This window comes from Melospiza georgiana, chromosome 7 (assembly GCF_028018845.1).
Source record: "Melospiza georgiana isolate bMelGeo1 chromosome 7, bMelGeo1.pri, whole genome shotgun sequence".
Lineage (NCBI taxonomy): Eukaryota > Metazoa > Chordata > Aves > Passeriformes > Passerellidae > Melospiza > Melospiza georgiana.
In genome coordinates, this window is record NC_080436.1 from 21,479,779 (window position 1) to 21,498,873 (window position 19,095).

At 36.1% G+C, this 19,095-nt stretch overlaps 1 protein-coding gene across 1 annotated transcript in view; it reads right to left on the minus strand.

Moving 5' to 3' along the window:
- UBR3 (ubiquitin protein ligase E3 component n-recognin 3) overlaps nt 1–19,095 on the minus strand; it is a 98,177-nt gene that overhangs the window by 23,860 nt on the left and 55,222 nt on the right. Inside the window, exons 25-31 of the mRNA XM_058027716.1 lie at nt 18,345–18,494; nt 17,702–17,835; nt 15,743–15,853; nt 14,021–14,221; nt 13,081–13,217; nt 7,506–7,591; nt 37–142 (exon numbers count right to left, since the gene is read on the minus strand). Coding sequence (XP_057883699.1) covers nt 37–142; nt 7,506–7,591; nt 13,081–13,217; nt 14,021–14,221; nt 15,743–15,853; nt 17,702–17,835; nt 18,345–18,494 — 925 coding nt within the window. The remainder of the gene's footprint in view (nt 1–36; nt 143–7,505; nt 7,592–13,080; nt 13,218–14,020; nt 14,222–15,742; nt 15,854–17,701; nt 17,836–18,344; nt 18,495–19,095) is intronic.

Sequence of the window (19,095 nt, forward strand, 5' to 3'; positions counted from 1 at the left end):
CAGGCAAAACTGCTACAGGGTAAATGAAATACTTGCTCTGAGTTTGTCTCCTGCGAGGGCTGGGTCAGTTTCCTCCAGGGATTGTACGCAGAGTCTATACTGTAGAGGCGCATGTGCATGGCCAGCACGTGAAACAGCTGATCTGAAAGGGGAAGAAGACAGATTGCTCAGTATTACATACAGTGATAGGAACTGTTTTACATTAAATTGCCATCGTGTATTTTATGAGATTCTGAGAAGCCTGTCACGTCATTCCAAATATTTTTATTAAGGATTGATTTATTTTTTAAAAAGGATTTGAAGAAAAGTAAGATTTCAATAGAAGGCAGTGAACACATGCAGATATACAGAAAAATGTTTCAGAGAAAGGCTGTTTAGAAAGCTTTGACCAGATCTCAGTTGTTTTGGTGCTCCATGTTCTTAATTACAGGCCCTTTTAAAAAATCCTGTTTCATATGCTGTTACATTGCCAAGGTTCTGTGCTCACTACACTTCCCTCTCCAGTTTATGCTAGAAGCAGTGATTTCTTAAACAATTACTCTTAACGGAGACTGATACACTTTTAATTTATTTACTTTTGGCTTCCAATCCTCTCTCTCACTGTTAAGTTCTGTGCACCACATATTTGAAATTTAATCTAAAATTGCTACAAGTCCTGGCCTACAGCAGGATCGCTTTGATTCTTCATCTTTAAAAGGTTTATTATTCTTTCTGCCTTCATATGGTTATTTTGTAGGTAACTTCTGGACAAAACAATCCTGAAACCAACAAAAGCCTGATTACACATCAATGACACTAACACAGCAACAGTCTTTATAATGTCACAGATTTGTCTGTACCACCTGCAGGCAGAATTTGCTGATACTCATAATTTCAAAACCTCTGTAGTTCCACTCTGTCAAAAATATAATTTGCAAAACACTTGTAGAATTTTTTAAACAGAGGATGCATAATTACTCATGATGATTTACTGCAGTATTTTACATTAAAACACACATTTTATATTTATCTATGAATCATATGATCACACAAAGACAATATCTATCCTTCCTTCCATTAAGCCACCCAAGAAGGCAAGCATCACTTAGGTAAAGAGCATTTTCAGAAAAGTACACGCAATAAAGAGCACAGAATGGTTTGGAAGGGACCTTTAAAGGTCATCTAGTCAACGCGTCCTGCAATGAGCAGGGATATCTCCAACCAGATCATGGACTATTCGGGATTCAGACTTCACTTTTTCAATGAATCTTTTTTTATCTTCAAAGGTTTATACTGAAATAATAAAGTATTATTTCCCACAGTTTTGCTTACTTTTTTCTTCCTGTCACACTATATCTTGCTACTTGTTGTCATGCTTTTCTCCTGTTCAGTTTTCTAGGACCCTGCTTTCTTTCTCCCTTTCATTTTAACTTTTTCCCTTAGTATCCTGACATCATCTTTCCTCTCCACCCCATATCCTGTCAATTGATCCCTTTGCATACTTCTCTCTACATCTCTTTAAAACCCACTTGCTCAGCCTACACACTTACAGGTCCTCTCTTTCAAGTAGAAATAGCAGCTATTAATTTATTTTCCATAAATAGACAATTACTCAGAGGTACGCAATGGCCAAAAGAGTCGCATGATGCAATCAGCTGACTGCCAGAGCCTGAGGGCTGTAATTAGCTCCTGGGGTTTGTAAAATAATTGGAGCTGTGGATGGCATTGGAATTGATAGCTGCCACCTGCTTTCTGAATAAAAACAGTCAATGAGGACAAAATAAGTCATCTTTTCTTCTGGCAAGAGATTCTTAGCAAAACACTGCTTTGCTGATAAAGTTGAAAATATAAAATCTGAAAACATACTTGTATTCCATCAAAATAATAAAAAAACCCAAACCCCTCAAGCATGGTTTTATTTGGAATGAAACCCATGAAAATATCCGTGCCTTTTCACTAAAATGAAGACTTTTTTCTCCCTCAACTATTCCTTGCTTTAAACAGAAACAGGCAACTACGCAAAATGAAAAAAAAAAAAAAATTGAAAATTGTTCAGGGTAATTAATTCATCCCCTATTCCTTTAACAGCTACTCTCCAGAGCTTTTACTAATATGAAATTAAGCAAGCAAGCATCAGATTCTAGCCCTGGAGAATTTATTAGTAATCCCCGAACGTGTAACATTTACGGAACGGGGACACATTGCGGGAATGCCGGGATCAGCCCAGGAAAGCGCCGCTCAGCAGCCCGGGAAGGCAGGGGCAGCACGCCGGGGCCGCCATTGAGGCCGCAGGAGCGGGCGGCTCCTCTCAGCCCGGCCCCGCCGCCCCGCAACAGCTCCGGCCGAGGCACACACCGAGCTTCCTTTCTGCTTCACTCACCACTTACTGTGACTACGAACTACTGGAGAAAGCCAAGGGAAACACCAGAGCACTGGGAAGCGAGAACTGGCAACTTGAGTGTGCACCAAGTGCTTGGTGCTGCGGCATGTCCTTATGCCTGAGGGACTGGCAGAATTTGTGGACTGCCTCGTATTTGTGGAATGCATAATTCCAAAACATAAGCATAAAAATACAGAATGTCCTCCCATTTACTTATACCCTACTTGGAACCTTTAAAATACATGTAAGGACCGTTTTTAAACAAGTACAAGCAAAACATTACCATGAATGGCCCACAGACATCAATCGTGGCTAGTGAAGAGTGGGAAGGGAGGCCACAACCTCACCAGGTATCCCAAAGCCCTCTGGCCCTCACAGTCCATCCTTCCAGGCAATTCTCTCCAAGAGAGCCCACCCTTGGTAAGGGGAAAGGCAGGAAAAAGCTCTGAGTCACCAAAAGATTCATTCTTAACCAATTTTTGTAGGAAGAATATTAATTTCAGAAAGCACAGCAGCAACAAAATTTGAAAAAAATTGAATATGATTCTCCTCTTCTAATAATTGTAATATTTGAGGCAGGCTGCATCCAGATAATTTGAATAAATATAAAGAATCACACAATTTGGATGCACAATATGACTCATTGCTGCAAGTTATCAGGGGCTTGGGAGAGCTCTAAAATTTAGATATTTGAATGGGCAAGATTACAACTGTTTTAAAACATGATCATAGACTCGAGTATTGCCTACACTGACACACTGCTGGCAAACTCTCTCAGCTTATGTCTTTGTTTTCACAGAATACATGTAAAGCTTAAACAACACATCATAGAATCATCTGGATTAGCAGTTAGAACTAGCTTTCAGTCCTATAAGTGTTCCTTAATCCATTTCTAAAAATAATGAAAATAACTATTGTTATTTTGTTATTGTCACTGCTGTTCTTGGTAGATTTACTTTTTGGAGTTAATAAATTGTGAGAGAGGAGCAATAAACTCAATTGGAATCTGTACGTTCAAAAGAGCAGCTCAATGGATAAAACAGTGGCTTTGCACTGAGACTGAAGCTGTTCAAGGAAGCATTGTAATACTGCTCTTCTCACAAACCCCAAAGATAATGGGTATTTTGTCTATATATCCACACTGCACCAGCACTTGCAGCTGCATTCTTTACTGTTTTTAATAATAAAGCGGACTCATTTTACAAACATTGACAAAGCTCTTAAAAATATTCTGTTGTGTTACAATGCAAAAAGCAGAAGTCCACAAAGGTAGTTTCACAGCCCTTTTCAGTTTTAATGTGATATGCACAGCACAAAAGATGACTAAATTCAAGACATAAAAAGACAACAATTTGAGAGATGAATGGTAGAAATTCTAAAAATGCTGTGCTCTATTGACAAAAATTAGCAATTCAGGAAGTTGGGTTCAGATTTAAGTTTTGGTCTTGTAATCTTGGTTTGATCTTTGCTGAGCTGATCCCAAATTTCTGTGTAAGTTTTGCTGACTTTTTTCCTACATGTTTTTTTCTGGTCTCTTGACTGGTAAAGTAAACTCTCAAATTACCAGAGTTCAAATCAGATTATGTCTTCTGTTATTCACTCCAATTCCACAATGTAGAGCAATGTGCTGTCATAATGAAAACAAACAAAGGAATGAGCTGCCTTTGCCTTGCTTGCAACAGTCTAGATAATGCGTTTATACCCCCTCTCTTTATTTTAGGACATATACTGCTGTCATGGAATTTTTTGTCTTGATCCAGATTTCCCTTTTTACATTCCCTAAATTAGTATTCATATTTACAACGTGAAAACATCACAGCAGTTCACTGCAGGTGGAATTGAAAACATCCTTGTCTCAACTGTGAAGATCTTACCAGACTAGGGATTCTTCCCCTTTCTTCTCCCATAGTTTCCTGGGACTATCAAGATGAATGCAGATTACAACTAAAACCAGTTGATACAGCCAGATGGGACTTGATTGTCAATAAGGAGATTGAGAAATATTTTTCTCCTGGTAGAGATTTACATAGTCCACTTAGCAACAGCAGCTGCAAAGACCTGCTGACAACATCTTCCCATTCATCACTGATCCAGTAGACTTGAATCAGTAAAAAACCATGAAGGTCAGCAAAAGCCTATTAAGGCATTAAGACTGGATAGTCTTTACAAAATCTCTTACATCTTCACTAAGTCTTAATTGCTGATGAAGCAGCTAATTACCCTCTATACCAAACTCACCAGTGTATGACATCAACTTTAGCAACAGAATTCTAACAGTACCTATCCTTGCTTCTCCCACACTACATATTAGTGGCAAACCAAGAGTTTTAAAAAATACTTAAGATCATCTGCTGGTCACAAAAACTGCTTTTTCCAAGTTAGCATGAATGGCCACCAAGGGTCTGCAGACTGACAGCTCCTAACTGAAAAAAACTCCAAACCAAGCAAAAAATCCAAAAAACCAAATCCTGCAACACCAAAAAGCCCAATCAATGACAGAAACCCGCTGTAGCAAGGCATTCCTAAAAACTTATTTTATTATCTTTATTTTCAGTGTCTGCAGAGAGCTGCACAGGACTCTTTGCAACCATATCCACAGCAACAATTATAGGAAAGAGACAGCTGCAACTCATCTTGAAAATCCTAAAAGAATTGGGTTTTTCTCCTAACAGGAAATACTAAGTGGCTCCAATTGTCACTGTCCATATTGATAAAATGGAGACAGCCATTACTTTCAACATGGTTGAAAAATTTGATACAGAAGAATCATGAAGAGAAACAATGAGTTTCTATGCTCATAAAAACACTAAAAGCACTGATAAAACTGATACTAACACCACAATCAACATAAAGGCTTCAAATGAATGAGAAAAAAAAAACCAAAACAAACCAACCAAAACAACTCCTATGAAGCAATACTGTTTCTCAATGTTTAGAGCCATTCCAGAAGTTACAAAGGTGCTAGATATCCTACTTAAGAAGAAATTAAACAACTCTTAAATAATTTTTTGATGTCCAGTTGTAAATAATCTCCTTTCCAATTAATGCAGTTGATGGTGCAATGCCAGACTGCTGTTTGTGGGAAGCATAAGGATAAGGAGCTCATTTACAGAGAAACTGAACCCAGAGAACAAGAGGATAAAATATTTAATCTTTACCCAAAACCCTAATCCTGTCCTTCTCACAAAGGGGAAAAAGGAAAAGAAAAAAAAAAAAAAAGAAAAAAAAAAGGGAGAGAGACTAGACAGACAGAAAGAAAAGTACTATTTCAAAGTTTAAAAAAAAAGGAAGATTATAAATTCATTAATTTGTAACTTCAAAATGTTGTGGAACTGTTCATCAACTAGTGCAAGATTACCAGAGTACAAATAGCAAAGAAAAACATCTACGTAAGTTAAAGAGAGGTCACAGAATTAGAGAATGCTTAGGGTTGGAATGGACCTTAAAGAGCATCTAATCCCCATCCCCAGACCCTGCCATATTCCATTAGACCAGGTTGCTCAAGGCCTTATATAAAAAGTGTACAGAAAAATCACAATTATTCAGCCTTAATGCTGTGTTGTGACCCTGTTTGGTAAATACGGAACAATGAGGACAAAGAGGTCTGTTACACTTTATAAAACAGAGAAATAAGACTTGTACAGTTGTTATATGTCATAATTTTCCCTAAACTCATGAGAATTTGCAAGGCCATAGACTCTAAAACTGTAATATATTCCTTCAAATAGGACTTGATTTTTAAGTAAAAAATCATAGGATACTATGCATTTTTTTTTGTTGCACACACATACAAAACTTTAAGCCTTAAAATGGCAATTTTGCAGGCAAATTTTCTTCACCATTCTTCTGACAAACACTTGGTCAGCAATACTAAGAGCTACATTAATCATTCTTAATTTTACTTCCCAAGAGTAGCTGCCCTCATGGTGCAATCTACTTAAACAGCTCTTGACCTCTTTGTTCCCACCATCTTCCCTGATGTTTGCTGCTGTAACAGCTCACCTCGGACAATATATTGCATTCCCCACAATATCTAATCACCAAACTTCACAGTTGTTCCAAGACTACTACAGAGTGGTATATGCAGAGCCCTGGCTGAGTAAATTTGCACACAGTGATCTAGAGACGTTCTTTTAACACGTGCACTTTTCAGGTACTTTGGTCGGCTGAGAAAGGGAGATAATGATGGTGGGGAAGGACAATGTGCAGTACATTGTTAATTTAATTTACTTTTTAAATTAACAACATACAAATGGAATTAGTTGGGCAGTAACAGAAGACTTTTGTCCTAGAGGGAATGTGGACAGCATAGTGACAACCTGGTGAGATTTCTTGGGTAGCTTGTCACCTCAAAGGATGAGGAAAGCATCCCCCGGAAATTGTGTACCAAAAGACAGGGATGGGCCTAAGCTTTCTTTTTTCCTATGAAATCTGCTGCTATTGCTACATAAGTTTGACTTAAATAAGCATTAGTAGCAGTAGCAGTATTCTGGCAGGCTTTCCAGTTTTTCCTGGCAAAAGAAAATGTCCACTTGTAACTGTTAATATTCCAATAAAAGATTAAAATGTCTTCTTTTAAGAAAAAAAAAACACTTCTGGCAGCAAGAAATTGCTTTATTTGACAATAACTAAAGATTTTAGAACAACAAAATTTGAAAGTTTCTATGAAAGAAATTTTGAAATACTTTGTGGAAGAACTAGACAAATTAAAGACATGAGATGTTGTAGCTGCATATTTCTAAGTATGACACCAAGTCATGAGCTATATTAGCATTCAGAAAACAAACTTCTTTCCTACTGCTAGCAACAACCAGGGTGAAACAAAGCTTTCCTGCTTCACCCTTAATATACTATTAGTGTTACTCACAAAAATGTAAGCTTGTTAAAAAATATTACATGCATAGTATGACAATAGATTTCTAGATAATTGTACTCAGAAGACATGAACAGCTCTAATGAAGAATTTGTGCAAATTATTTTTCAGATTTCTCTAACAGAAAGAAAAAAATCAAAGACTCCTTATGGCAGAAAAAAATTGGTTTTAGAAGGAAAAAGTTGATGTAATTTAGAAAATACCAGATAAAAACCAGAAATCTTTAGTCAATATTCTAATAATTTATACTGCATTTAATAACATGGGACTTACTTAAACATGATCTTTTCCCAGCTGTGCTTGCACCTCCTGAACACAAATTTCCTCCTCGGTGGACCAGCTCAAGTTCCAAGTTTGTTCTGTAAGAAAAACATAACAGTATTGAATGGAACAACATTATTCAAGCTTCTACAGACACAAATGAATCATGACAAATTCCCAGCATACACTAAATAAAATAATACTGTGAACTAATCTTCAGTGTGAAATACTGCCAAAATACAGCTCAGAACAAAACACACTTTATTAACATATTGTCATATATGGTTTTAAGTACTATATCAACACAGTACTATATTGAGTTGTGAGAGAAAAATTAAAAAGTGTTAATTCTGTGTCTTTCTTCTGTATGCACACACAGCATAATAAGGGAGTTTATGTGCAAATCTGGAAAGACAATATACAGATTGGCTAACTTTCAGTCACTCATATATATCTAAAAAGCATTCTCTCCATTGGCAAAGCTTTTGTTTCACTTCAGACAATCAGAGAGTACAATGGATATGGCATCAACTAAATATGAATACAGTCTAAATTATAATTAAAGCACTGCCCTTTATAGATAAGTTAGTTAATAAAAGCCTTGGAGGTTAATTCTGAATGAAATGCTATTCACTGCAGCTCATTAGTATGAACCAGTAGCTGTGTCACTGAATCTCTGCATGCCTCACTGATGCTTTGTTTCTCAGTAGTACTGTAATCTGATACTTAGGCACCAATTGTTTAGGCCAAATTTGATAATTTTGTTTAATTTTGGAATTGGATATTTCAGTGCTGCATCTTTTACTCTCAAGATTTTGAGCTAACAATTTATGTTATAGTCTCTTGAGAGCCTGTTTTAGTAAGTCAACATACATTTTAAGAATTAGAATAAAGAAATATTATTCTATTATTCTGAAGTGTTGTTTTGCTAATTCAATCCAAACTGCAAATCTCTTTCTAAACATATTTTGTCCTTTATTGAGAAATGAAACAATTTTAGGTTTGATATAATGTGACTGAATCCATATTAAAATCTATTCTAGAATTTTAGGCACATAACATATCCTAGCTAAGAACACCCCTCCCCCACCATTTAAGAAGAAACTAGAGGATTTTTATTCAAAACAAATTATTTTCAAGAATTTCAGCTTCATCAACTTGAAAGAATAATACATTTTGATATGCAGTGTTTGTTAAGATATTTTCCTATGTTTTTAAAATAGCAACATTTCTGAATATTCCTATCCCTAAGTTTGCAGCTTATGCCATCCATTTCTGAAGGAATGCTTTAATCCTCTCTACTCAGAAAAGGCAATTTAACATTGATAATGTGCCTGCTCAGAGCTCCATCTGGTTGCTGCTGATAAGGGCATCTGTGTGACAGGGGAATTTTCCACTCTTCAGGCGATTTGCAGTGCTCACTGAACTTCTGAAAATCTACCAGCAAGCAAGCAGGGACAGGGATTTCATATTAGTGGACAAAATAGCAGCTGTAGATCAGCATGTGCTGGTTCATCATGGGAATATGAAGGAAATCAGGATGTTTTATTTCTACGAACATTCTGATAACTAATTTGTAGAACAAAACCAACGACAGTCTTCCATTAAAATGAAGATAATTAAGATTTAAATCAAAAGACTACCTGAATGTTTAAGAATAATTTTCTAGATCTCCAATTTAAAATTTCCCTTTCACCAAAGCATATGTGCCATTTCACAAAAAAAACCTCAGGGACAATTCTGAAAAATACCTCTTGCTGTTACATATGAGGTGTCATATAGTACTTTTTAGTGTAAGGAGTGTAAGGAAAGTTATTTCTGTAATCACATACTCTGTTCACATACACGATACCAACTCTCACCTCCCACACTTCTTCATTGTCCTCAGCCCTCAAAGGCAGCACCCTATAGCTCAGCTTTCTTGGAAATGTAAGTATTAACCTTTCCTTCAATAAGTCTCTTTGAAAACATATCTGTAACTTGGCATAAAAATGCAGAGTAGAAAAAGCATCTTCTGTGAAAATGAACACTTATCCTTCAGAAAATATCCTATATAGGTACAGACCTCAAACATTTTTGAAGGAGACCAGTGTATCTCCTCCCTAATTTGAACTCCCTTCTGCCTTGAAGATTTGTGTATCCTCTGCCCTTTACTGAAGAAAAGTAATGAAGAAAAACTGGGGGCATCTGATAGAAGTGTGGAACACAGAGTGGTCTCTGAAAGAATCCTTTGCTATCTCAGAATCCTCAACATAAAGGATAGAGAATGAGAAAGAAAATCTATATAAGTGTCTTCTTTTCCTATCTAGAAATCTCAGTGTCATTCATTGCAGCAAAACATTGTGTAGGACACTGCCTTTATCCTCCTCACTCACAGAAAAAACCCTGAGAAAATGGATTTCTCTCAGCTGTCCTGACTCCTGATTAAAAACAGACCTACTTCATCCCTTCCTGGGAGCTTTTGTCAAAGGAACGTACTGCGCGTGGGAAGGGTGATTTCATATTTCTGGGAATTCATACAGGACAGAGTAGGGGGAAGTAAAAATGCAATGTCCTTTCCAGAAAGGGAATATATTTGGATGGACTTGCTCTTCCTATTGGGACTATCATTTTTCTCACTTCAATTTACAAACACAACACATACAAGGAAAAACCCCAGATACTGAGTCACAGACTCAGAAGGAAAGAACACATGGCTCTTACATTTGTCTATACATAGCTGACAGAAAAGCCAAAAGGTTTGTTTGCACAGCCAACAAAAGCGTGAAACCTACTGCTGTGCAATACATAAACAATCCTCCAACACATCACCACAAATCACAGTCTTCAATGCTTTGAATGTGGAACTATTAAAATTAAAGCTAGGCACACGTGATTTGGGAATGACACCTACACTCATCTCATAAATGTCAGCACAGACAAGGAGAAATGCATGAAAAGGGTCCAAATGTAACAAGATATGACTCTTGGAAAAGCAGGAGGTAGCCAAGGAGCTGCTGTTCCAGCTGTGTATGCAAATCAGGATGCCAGACCCAGAATGCCTCTTTTGCTAGGAAAGCAGGCAGCAGCTAGCCCTCCCACAAGGTGGTAAAGAGTTCTTTTGTAATTTTTATACTCTGTTACTGGTGACATATACCTGGGTAAGCAAAAATGAAGAAAAGTAAGTTCCTTTTTTCCTGAAGGAGAAAGAATAACCTGCAACAACTGGCTACGTATTGTTTCACATTCCCATTCCAGCATGCAGTAATCCACTGCAAAGCTGGCATTCAGCTGTAAACCAGCATCTTTTAGGACAGGAGATGATGTCATTTTCTGATTGAAAATGGAACATGACTTATAAGAAGATTAAGAGTGTTTAATTCACATGAAAATATATGGGGTTAATAAAAATCTAATTGTATTCAAATTGCATTGTATTCAAATACTCATCTAAGCAAAGGTTAAATATCAGGAAAAACTGTGAAACAGCTGTAGATGGTCTGACCAAAAACAGTTAAATGCTTCAAAACACCTGGAGCTAGAAATGCTCAAAGGTTACTGGTTGGTAAGGAACACAAGGGTATCATTACCTCAAGAAAAACTCTGGATGGAAATAAGGAAGAAACAGGTAGAATGACAGGAATCATTTACAGAAAGTAAAATTACTTCAGTATGTAATTTTAATAGTGGACAGTCCATTGTTTGATTACTTAAAATAAAATACATAATAAAATCATACAAAGCAAACTCTTCCAGTTTGGAAGATGATGTACAGATTTATTTCCATAAATGCAAACTGTAAAGCTATATTAAAATATCTTTTTAAAAGTTTAATTTTTTTAACCCTGTAGTTCTTATGCAATTATCAAGTAGTAGAAGCATGTAAATCTGGATTGCTGCACTCAAAAGCAAGACAAGTTAACCACCCTGAAGCTGATCTGCCAGGTTCCCTCATAAGTGATCTTATGAGTTATAGTAACAACACAGAAGGCTGGATCCAACACCTGAAATTCCTCAAACTGTATAAATGGAAAATTGGTGACACAAGTCTGACCCTAACAGGAAGAGGTCACAAGGAGTACAAGTGACATATCCTAATCTTAGTGGTCAACCAAGATTTCTCTCTCCAGCAGTGCAAGCAGCCAAGAAATGCGGCTCTGGTTTGAGGTATTTTTAACTCTTTTAATGAAGACAAATTCTGAGCTCTGTGTGTAAATATAAAAGCAACACACAGATACATTTAAAATACGTTTAGCTAGCATTTTAAAAGTTATATGATATTGCACCCAGAAATGCATTTTAACACTATTTTTGTATCTTAAATGGCTGTCAAGTTATGGTTATAAGTAATCATACTTTGATATGCGAAATATTAGTTTTGAGTCCTTTGTGTTTTTGGAAGCATACTTAATTGTATTGATCAAACATGTAATTGCTAAAATCCCAACATTACTTATCCTTGTCTAGCATATACCACTTAAAAATATAGAATAATCTTTTAACTTGCTGTGTATAGAATTTCATATCTCTTCTGTATCAGTTAAAATACTCTGAAAGAATGCAGATAGTATTTATTTCAACAGAAGAATATAATGATCTGTGTTGGAGGAGAATTCTAGAGATTAGATGGCCTAACCTCCTGTGAAAAGCAGAACCTTACAGAGTCCTGCTGAGTGGAACCTCCGAGTCCTGCTGAGCCAAGCCTTGAATATTTCCACTGCTTATGTACTACAGACACTCAGCAATGAGAGTTTATGAAACTGCAATTAAAAAAACGCTACTAAATGACATCACTTCTATGCTTGCAGTTTCTCTGCAGTCAGCACCTTCCCTGCAGGCCTCACTAAGCCAGAGTTTAGAAAATTATTTGCTTAGTAAGTATATCAAGTTCTTATGGGAAAACCTGGTATTACAGTACCTCTGAATAGATTAACCATTCAGACTACCTTAACATGAATGGTATAGAAGGAGGGGCTGATTTTCTTGGAGAGTGTACGTGACACTGACAACTCTAAAACTACAATCAAACATCACCAAAAAATCACTGCTGGTTATGACAGTTTTTTAGAAGTCTAAAGACTATATGAAGAGAAATTCCTTGTTACTGATGTAATAAAAACGTTCCTTCTGTGATCATCTTTTAAGTAAACAAAACTAATGTGTGACAGAGAGATAAAAAACACCTTGTGATTTAAAAAACAAGCAATATGGCAGTGATACAGAAAAAAATATCATTCTGTAGAAGACAGATAAAGTCGATTTGACAATTTAGGAAATGAAAGCCAAACAAGAAATGCAACATAAAATTTTGATTTATGGAAAGCAAAACCTTGAATTAAGAAGAAAACTAAATAAGCATAGGACAAAGTTCTCTGGGTTTTGTGCCACCGCTATACATAGTAAAAATGAACCGGGAGATTCATCTTGCGTAATGCCTGTATATGAAATTCAGAAAATGTAACCTTGATGTACTGAGTATGCAAAAAGTCCTTTTTGGAGAGGATGAAATATTTTTAAATGCCTTTTTTTAAAAGAAGAAAGCTATCTAGTGACTAATATCATTAGTGAGAAATACAAAAGAAAAAATATAAAAAGAAAACATACCCACCTGGCTACAGAATACATAAACAGGAAATCATTGTCAGGTGATCCAGGAGTCTTACTATAATCTGTATACTTCTTCTGTGTGGTACTTTTTATATCTTTCATTACAGATTCCATTTCTTTACTGAGATTGGTTTCAGACTATGAACAAAGACACAAAAGAAGATTAGTTAATTTTACCTGAAGAAATGCAGTAGCTGATTATAAAGCGTAGCACTTTCATATTTGTAAAACACATTTGCAGGTTATGAAAAAGTGTGCATTCACAGAAGTGTCAGGATATTTTGGATAGTTATTTTGATTTGCTCTGAATATGAAAACATAACTGGTTTTTCCATCTCCTAAGTTTAAGAATCTCAGTGGTTTTGCTATTTTAAAGTATATTTGCACTGTACAGGTACACAAAAACACAGAGCATCTCCATTGAGACTTGAAGGTAACAAAATTTAATATAATTTATTCTGTCATTCAGAGGACCTCACGAAGCTTTGTAAAACATGAGCATCTGCAAATTGTTCTTTCTGCAAAATGAATAATCCATACCTTACAAAGTTCTTAAGAGCCATAGTTTAAATAGCTTCCCGTTATGAGACTATTGCTGTTTTTTCATTGCATGAAAATTACAAATATATTTTATATTACATGACTTTGTTCTATGTAAATTACTATGGAGAAAACTGAAAATGTACCAAATAAAAAATTATATTAATCCATATATTAAATTATATTTGTCACAGCTTTCAACTGTTTATTTTTAGTAGGTAATGCAGCAAATGCTCTGATTTTCTTGATAAGAAAACAATAGTATGTTGCCTTCAATATCAGAAGAAAATGAACTTTCCGAGGTTGCCAGGATTCTAAGAGATCACAAATGCAATATAATATAAAAACCGAAAGGTAGAGGCAAATTAACAAGGATCTTTCTGCCTTACACTGATGCTTACTGGGAAAGTTCCCAGCTGTTCTTGAAGCTCTTCCACCTCTTGCACAAGATCTTGCAAACACTTGTTACTGTGACTTTGCCAAACGCTTCTTTCCATGTTGTTTCCAGGATAACAAGGAAGAACGCTGTTGGCAAACTGCCTACACAGGGGACAGGTAAATTCTCCTTTGTCCACTGAAAAACCCTGGAGGACTTGGTCATTCTAAAAGGAAATAAAAGAGATGGAGCTGAAATTTGTGAATGATTATTGGTTTTTAGCTTGGTATTTCAGGTGTATACTGAAAAAAACTAAGTCTAAGACCTAAAATTGTAAAGAAAGAATAATTAGAATAGTTACCCATTTTACTGACAAAGGTCTTAGCTGCTAGAGACTGTCTTACAATTCTCCAACTCAATTTTCCTGATTTTTAAGCACTCTCCATTGTCAACAATATCCCCATAATAAAGTAGAAAGTCTTCAATGGAGTATTTCCAAGATTTCAAGTGTGTTGCCTCTTTCTGACAATTCCCATGAAGACTCCAAGTACAGGCTGAAAAAAGCCTAATCAGGTAGCCATTGGCAGGCAGCATGAAAAGAACCCTGATTTTTTCTTCTATCACACGAAGGATGAAAGAATGGGCACAGAAGTACACATTTGGAAACTGAGGACATATCCTCAGTGCTCCTGAAAACTGGCAAGAAATCTTGCTTCAGCTTCATGAATTGCCTCTGTGGTTTCCCATGTTGGTATCTAACTGTATTATGTAAAAATAAATGCTTTATCCAGATGAACACAGGTCTGTATAAATTATTTCAGTCCTAAAAATGGTAGCGAATTGTTATGCACTGCAAAATTATTATGCACTCATCTATGTATTAGTAAAACATGCTAGGATCAGAAGTTCACTTAAATAATCTAGAATCTTCAAGAACACAATTACATGGAGTAACAGTTTGTTTCAAGTTTAATAGAGAATCCATCAAAAAAATGACTTCAGAATTTACATGGTGCAAAAAATGACTTTTCCAAAATTCTGTAAAGTGAGACTCTACCATGAAAGTCCAGATTTTGCTGCTGTATTCTTTATGTGATTTTTGTGTTATTTTATATTTATCTTGATGATACAATTACTGCTGCAAGCAAATTGAAATTAATATGGAAAATAATTCATCATGGGATTCAAGTTGGCACACCTTCTAGTTTCTTTAGAGGTTAAGTTTCACACAGTAGGAGCAATGCTGATACTAAAAATACAAGAAATTGCTCAGAGTCTTTCTCAAAATGAAAAGAAATCAACAAAAATTACAAAAAAATCCTAAACTGGAAAAACAAACTAACAAAAACCACAAACACCCTCCTCCACCAACCATCTCCCTCCAAACAAACAAAACCTCACCAAAAGACCCACCAAACCCAAAACCTGAAGAAATATCCTGTAAAGTAATCTTGAACAAAAATGCAGGTTCATATGAAACAAGAAGTCATCACTTAGTCTTTATTTTTTTGTGCTGGTTAATTCTGCACGAGATTTCTTCTGATATATCAGAATAACAGAAAACAAAGTACTTTTGTTAATAATGTCAAGATGCCATAAGAGATTAAGTTCTCAAAACATAATGAAACTAATCTGTACAGACATACAAAACGTGGGATTGAATTGATTTAAACAGCATAAATCCAACTGATTTCAGTAAAAGCAGTTCAGATCCAAATAATCAACTATGAGCCTCAGTTTTACTTACCCGTAAGGATTCCATGTAAGATTTGTGACAATCTATGTGTAAAGTGTGACCACAGGTTTGTACATAAACACCTCCTTCCCAGCCTATTGACACTGCTTGTAGACAGGAACTCTAAAGCAAAGCAACAACAGGAAGAAAAAAACAACAACTACAATATATAAAGCTATAAAAGTATTTATTAAAACATCAAGATTTACAAGATGGAAAGATTTCTATTTGCATGCTACCTAATTAAAGATATCCTGAGGAAATAAAGAAAAAAAGAATTTATGAAAAGTGTTTAGTTATGCTGACTGACATGGCAGCTCTTATGCTATTCTTTCCAATAGTTAAACTTCTGCAGTTCTTGTCAGTTAACTGCTTTAAGCAATCTCTTGTATTAATGCATGAAGGTGGGTCTAACTCCAACAGCTGTTCCAATAGCAGAAGTGGTCCCATTTACAAGGGCAATATACTGTTCCAACACATTTAATTCAGTTTTGTAGATAACCAAAATAACAATACCATAATTATATAATTAAACCACAATCTCTTATTAAAATTAATTGTAAACACTTAGAGGTTTTAATGAGTTGCTGAACAGCATCATATATAACTCATCATAATTGGAAAAGAGAACAAATACTGGTTTAGGGAGCTCGGCTGTATAGTAGGTTTGTTTTAAAAACATTGGCCTTATTGGAAGACTGCACTTACAACCCACAAGTCCAAAAAAGTCACTCCACTGCTATTTGTTTCCAGAAAATAATGATCTGAAGAAACAATCACATCTGGCAAATTTACAAAAAATTCTCTCGCAGAATATCAAACTTTTTGCTTAAGTCTTCCAGAATTTCACTTTCTAGCAAGGAAATGCATGATATTTTCCTTAGAATAAGATGCTTTCTGAAAAAATTGACCAATTTTTAGGACTGTATCAAAACAATTATGAATTTTACTCTACATTAATCTACATAAGTGAGCTTGGCTGCAGTTGGCAAATTTTAATTATCTGTGGATGTCATTATGAAAAAGCTAGCAACTGTGTTAGAATAAAAATTGCCAGTTTTTCCACTTTAAAGACAATCTTTAAGCTTCTGAAGGCTAATTATTTAGTTAGATACACTGAAAAGCTGGCATCTCACCTAGGACTAGTCTACAGCAGCTAATTTAGGATCACAGGTTCCATATTATTCTCCCTGAAAATGATTTCTCAGAGCAGTTGTGTATTATCTTACATAGGTCTTTTAGACACTAGCAAGGAAAGTCACTAAGGTCTACAATTGAGCATGTCCTGCTAAGCAACAAGAATTGGTTCTCAAAATTAAATGTGAAAAGCTGTAACTTGGCTTTGTGAAGTGGTGTAAAACTGTTTGGAACAGCTAACAGAACTACAAAGCAGACATCTACTATCAATTAATGCAAAACTGAACTTCAGATGTTGTGCAGAGTTGAGGATTCAGTAGAAGAGGATGCATTCTACTGGTTTCTCCTTCCCATCCACTCATACTCCCCTTCTCTGTAGTGCTCAGAAACCTGTTACAGATTAAAACAACTCTTTCCACTTACTCTGCATTTCCAAAATACTTTTACCTGATTAAGAGCAATTCCTTGACTGGATTTTCTGAATGGCTACAAGAGAACACCATGGTGTTTGCTTAGACAGTGAACCCACATTTCAATTGTGTGGTCACAATGGAGTGTGAAATACCTTCTTCTAGAGAGTATCTGCGTGGCTGTTTAATGACTGTGTAGCTGTAGATATACTAGATGCCTACTGACAAAAATATAATGGGAGAAAGCCAGAAACTATTTAAAAATAAGGAGCCTATCAAACGTAAACACTTCAGAATGACTGCAACATGAAAAAGCATTTGCTAAATGTAGACATGAAACTAGGAGAGCTCTAAGTTGCAATTTCAATTCTATTTTACATACAGTTGTGGTTAAGTGCCAGCCTAGGTGCCATGCAATGCTTACATCTTTGAAGTAGCGCTGCAGCGTTGTCAGCCTGACGTCGTGCAGCGCGGCACAGGTGTCCCAGGGATAGATCTGCTCCTCTTCAGTCGTGGGGAGCCTCCTTGGCTCCGTGCTATTGCGGCACTGCCCCAGCACTGCCACGGGAGAGGGAACACACAGGGTAACAACAGCCTCAACAACTCACAAAACAATCAGGCCATTTTGGTGTGCAGCTATAATGTGCCTTGTTGATGTTAAAAAGTACAAACTTACTAAACAATCTAAAGACTGAAAGTTGTTCTTTTGCACTTGTACATAATATATATATACACATACACACAAACACCTATATCCACTAACATTCGTATCTACATGCAGATACACTGATTGCTGTTTAATTTCCTTTTCCTTCCAGGACTGATTTTCCTGCAGGTCTGTAATGTACTTCTGCATTTGCAAAAGCTAATAGAAAGTAGGAAGGAATTAAACAATTTGTTCTTTCCCCAAACTTTTAAAAAGTTCCTTATGTGTCTCATAGAGGACCATCCACAAAAAAAAAATAGGAAACCCAGTGCTCCCAGACTTCATGAGGCACAACAGGATTTATGCACACATGCTAAAAGCTGCAAAAACACTGCTTTTTCTACAAGCCACACATTCATACCTGAGGATGCCTGTAATAGTACAACTAGCCCTGTAGGTCTGTCTTCAGTAGAAGGGCCACTTTGTCCACAAATAACACAGTCATATATTGCCTCAGAAACATGCTGTTCGGATGTAGCTACCTCCATGGCAATGTCAGCATCTGGTGATTCTAAAAACAAATAAGAAAATTTGGATTCAACAGAAGTAAAGAAATCCAATTGAGGATTTCCATCTAAGGATGTCCAACCCATCTGCACTGAGGTAGTGATTAAAAAACTACAAAATAATTTCTCTAGTTTATCTACAACTAAAACATTGTCAGTTGCTTGAAACAAACCTTTCTGCTTCCAAGAAAGACACCTACAAAATGAAGCACATGTTTTTTTCAATAGACAAAATTACTCCCTGAGGAATTAAATGCTTTATTTGAGTTTCGTATTAAACTTGATCTCTTAAAATCTTCTATAAACGAGAGATCTAACTTCTATCTCATTAGATATACTGAAAACTTTGAAGATAGAGAGATGAAGGACAACAATATGACTCCCTAGTAAAACCAGATTAGCTGACTGAAGCAACCATTAGAAGGAAAAATTACTGTTTTCTTCATGGTCCACATTGCTCCTTCCTAGGTGCACAGCAATGTTCAAGGCTAAGGCCCAGCTCTGAAGTATCAAAGCCACTGCACTTCACACAGCTTCGATCACATGACAGTAGGTGGTGCTGATTTCAGGGCAAACCAATTTATGTTATGTTACAATCAAAGTGAA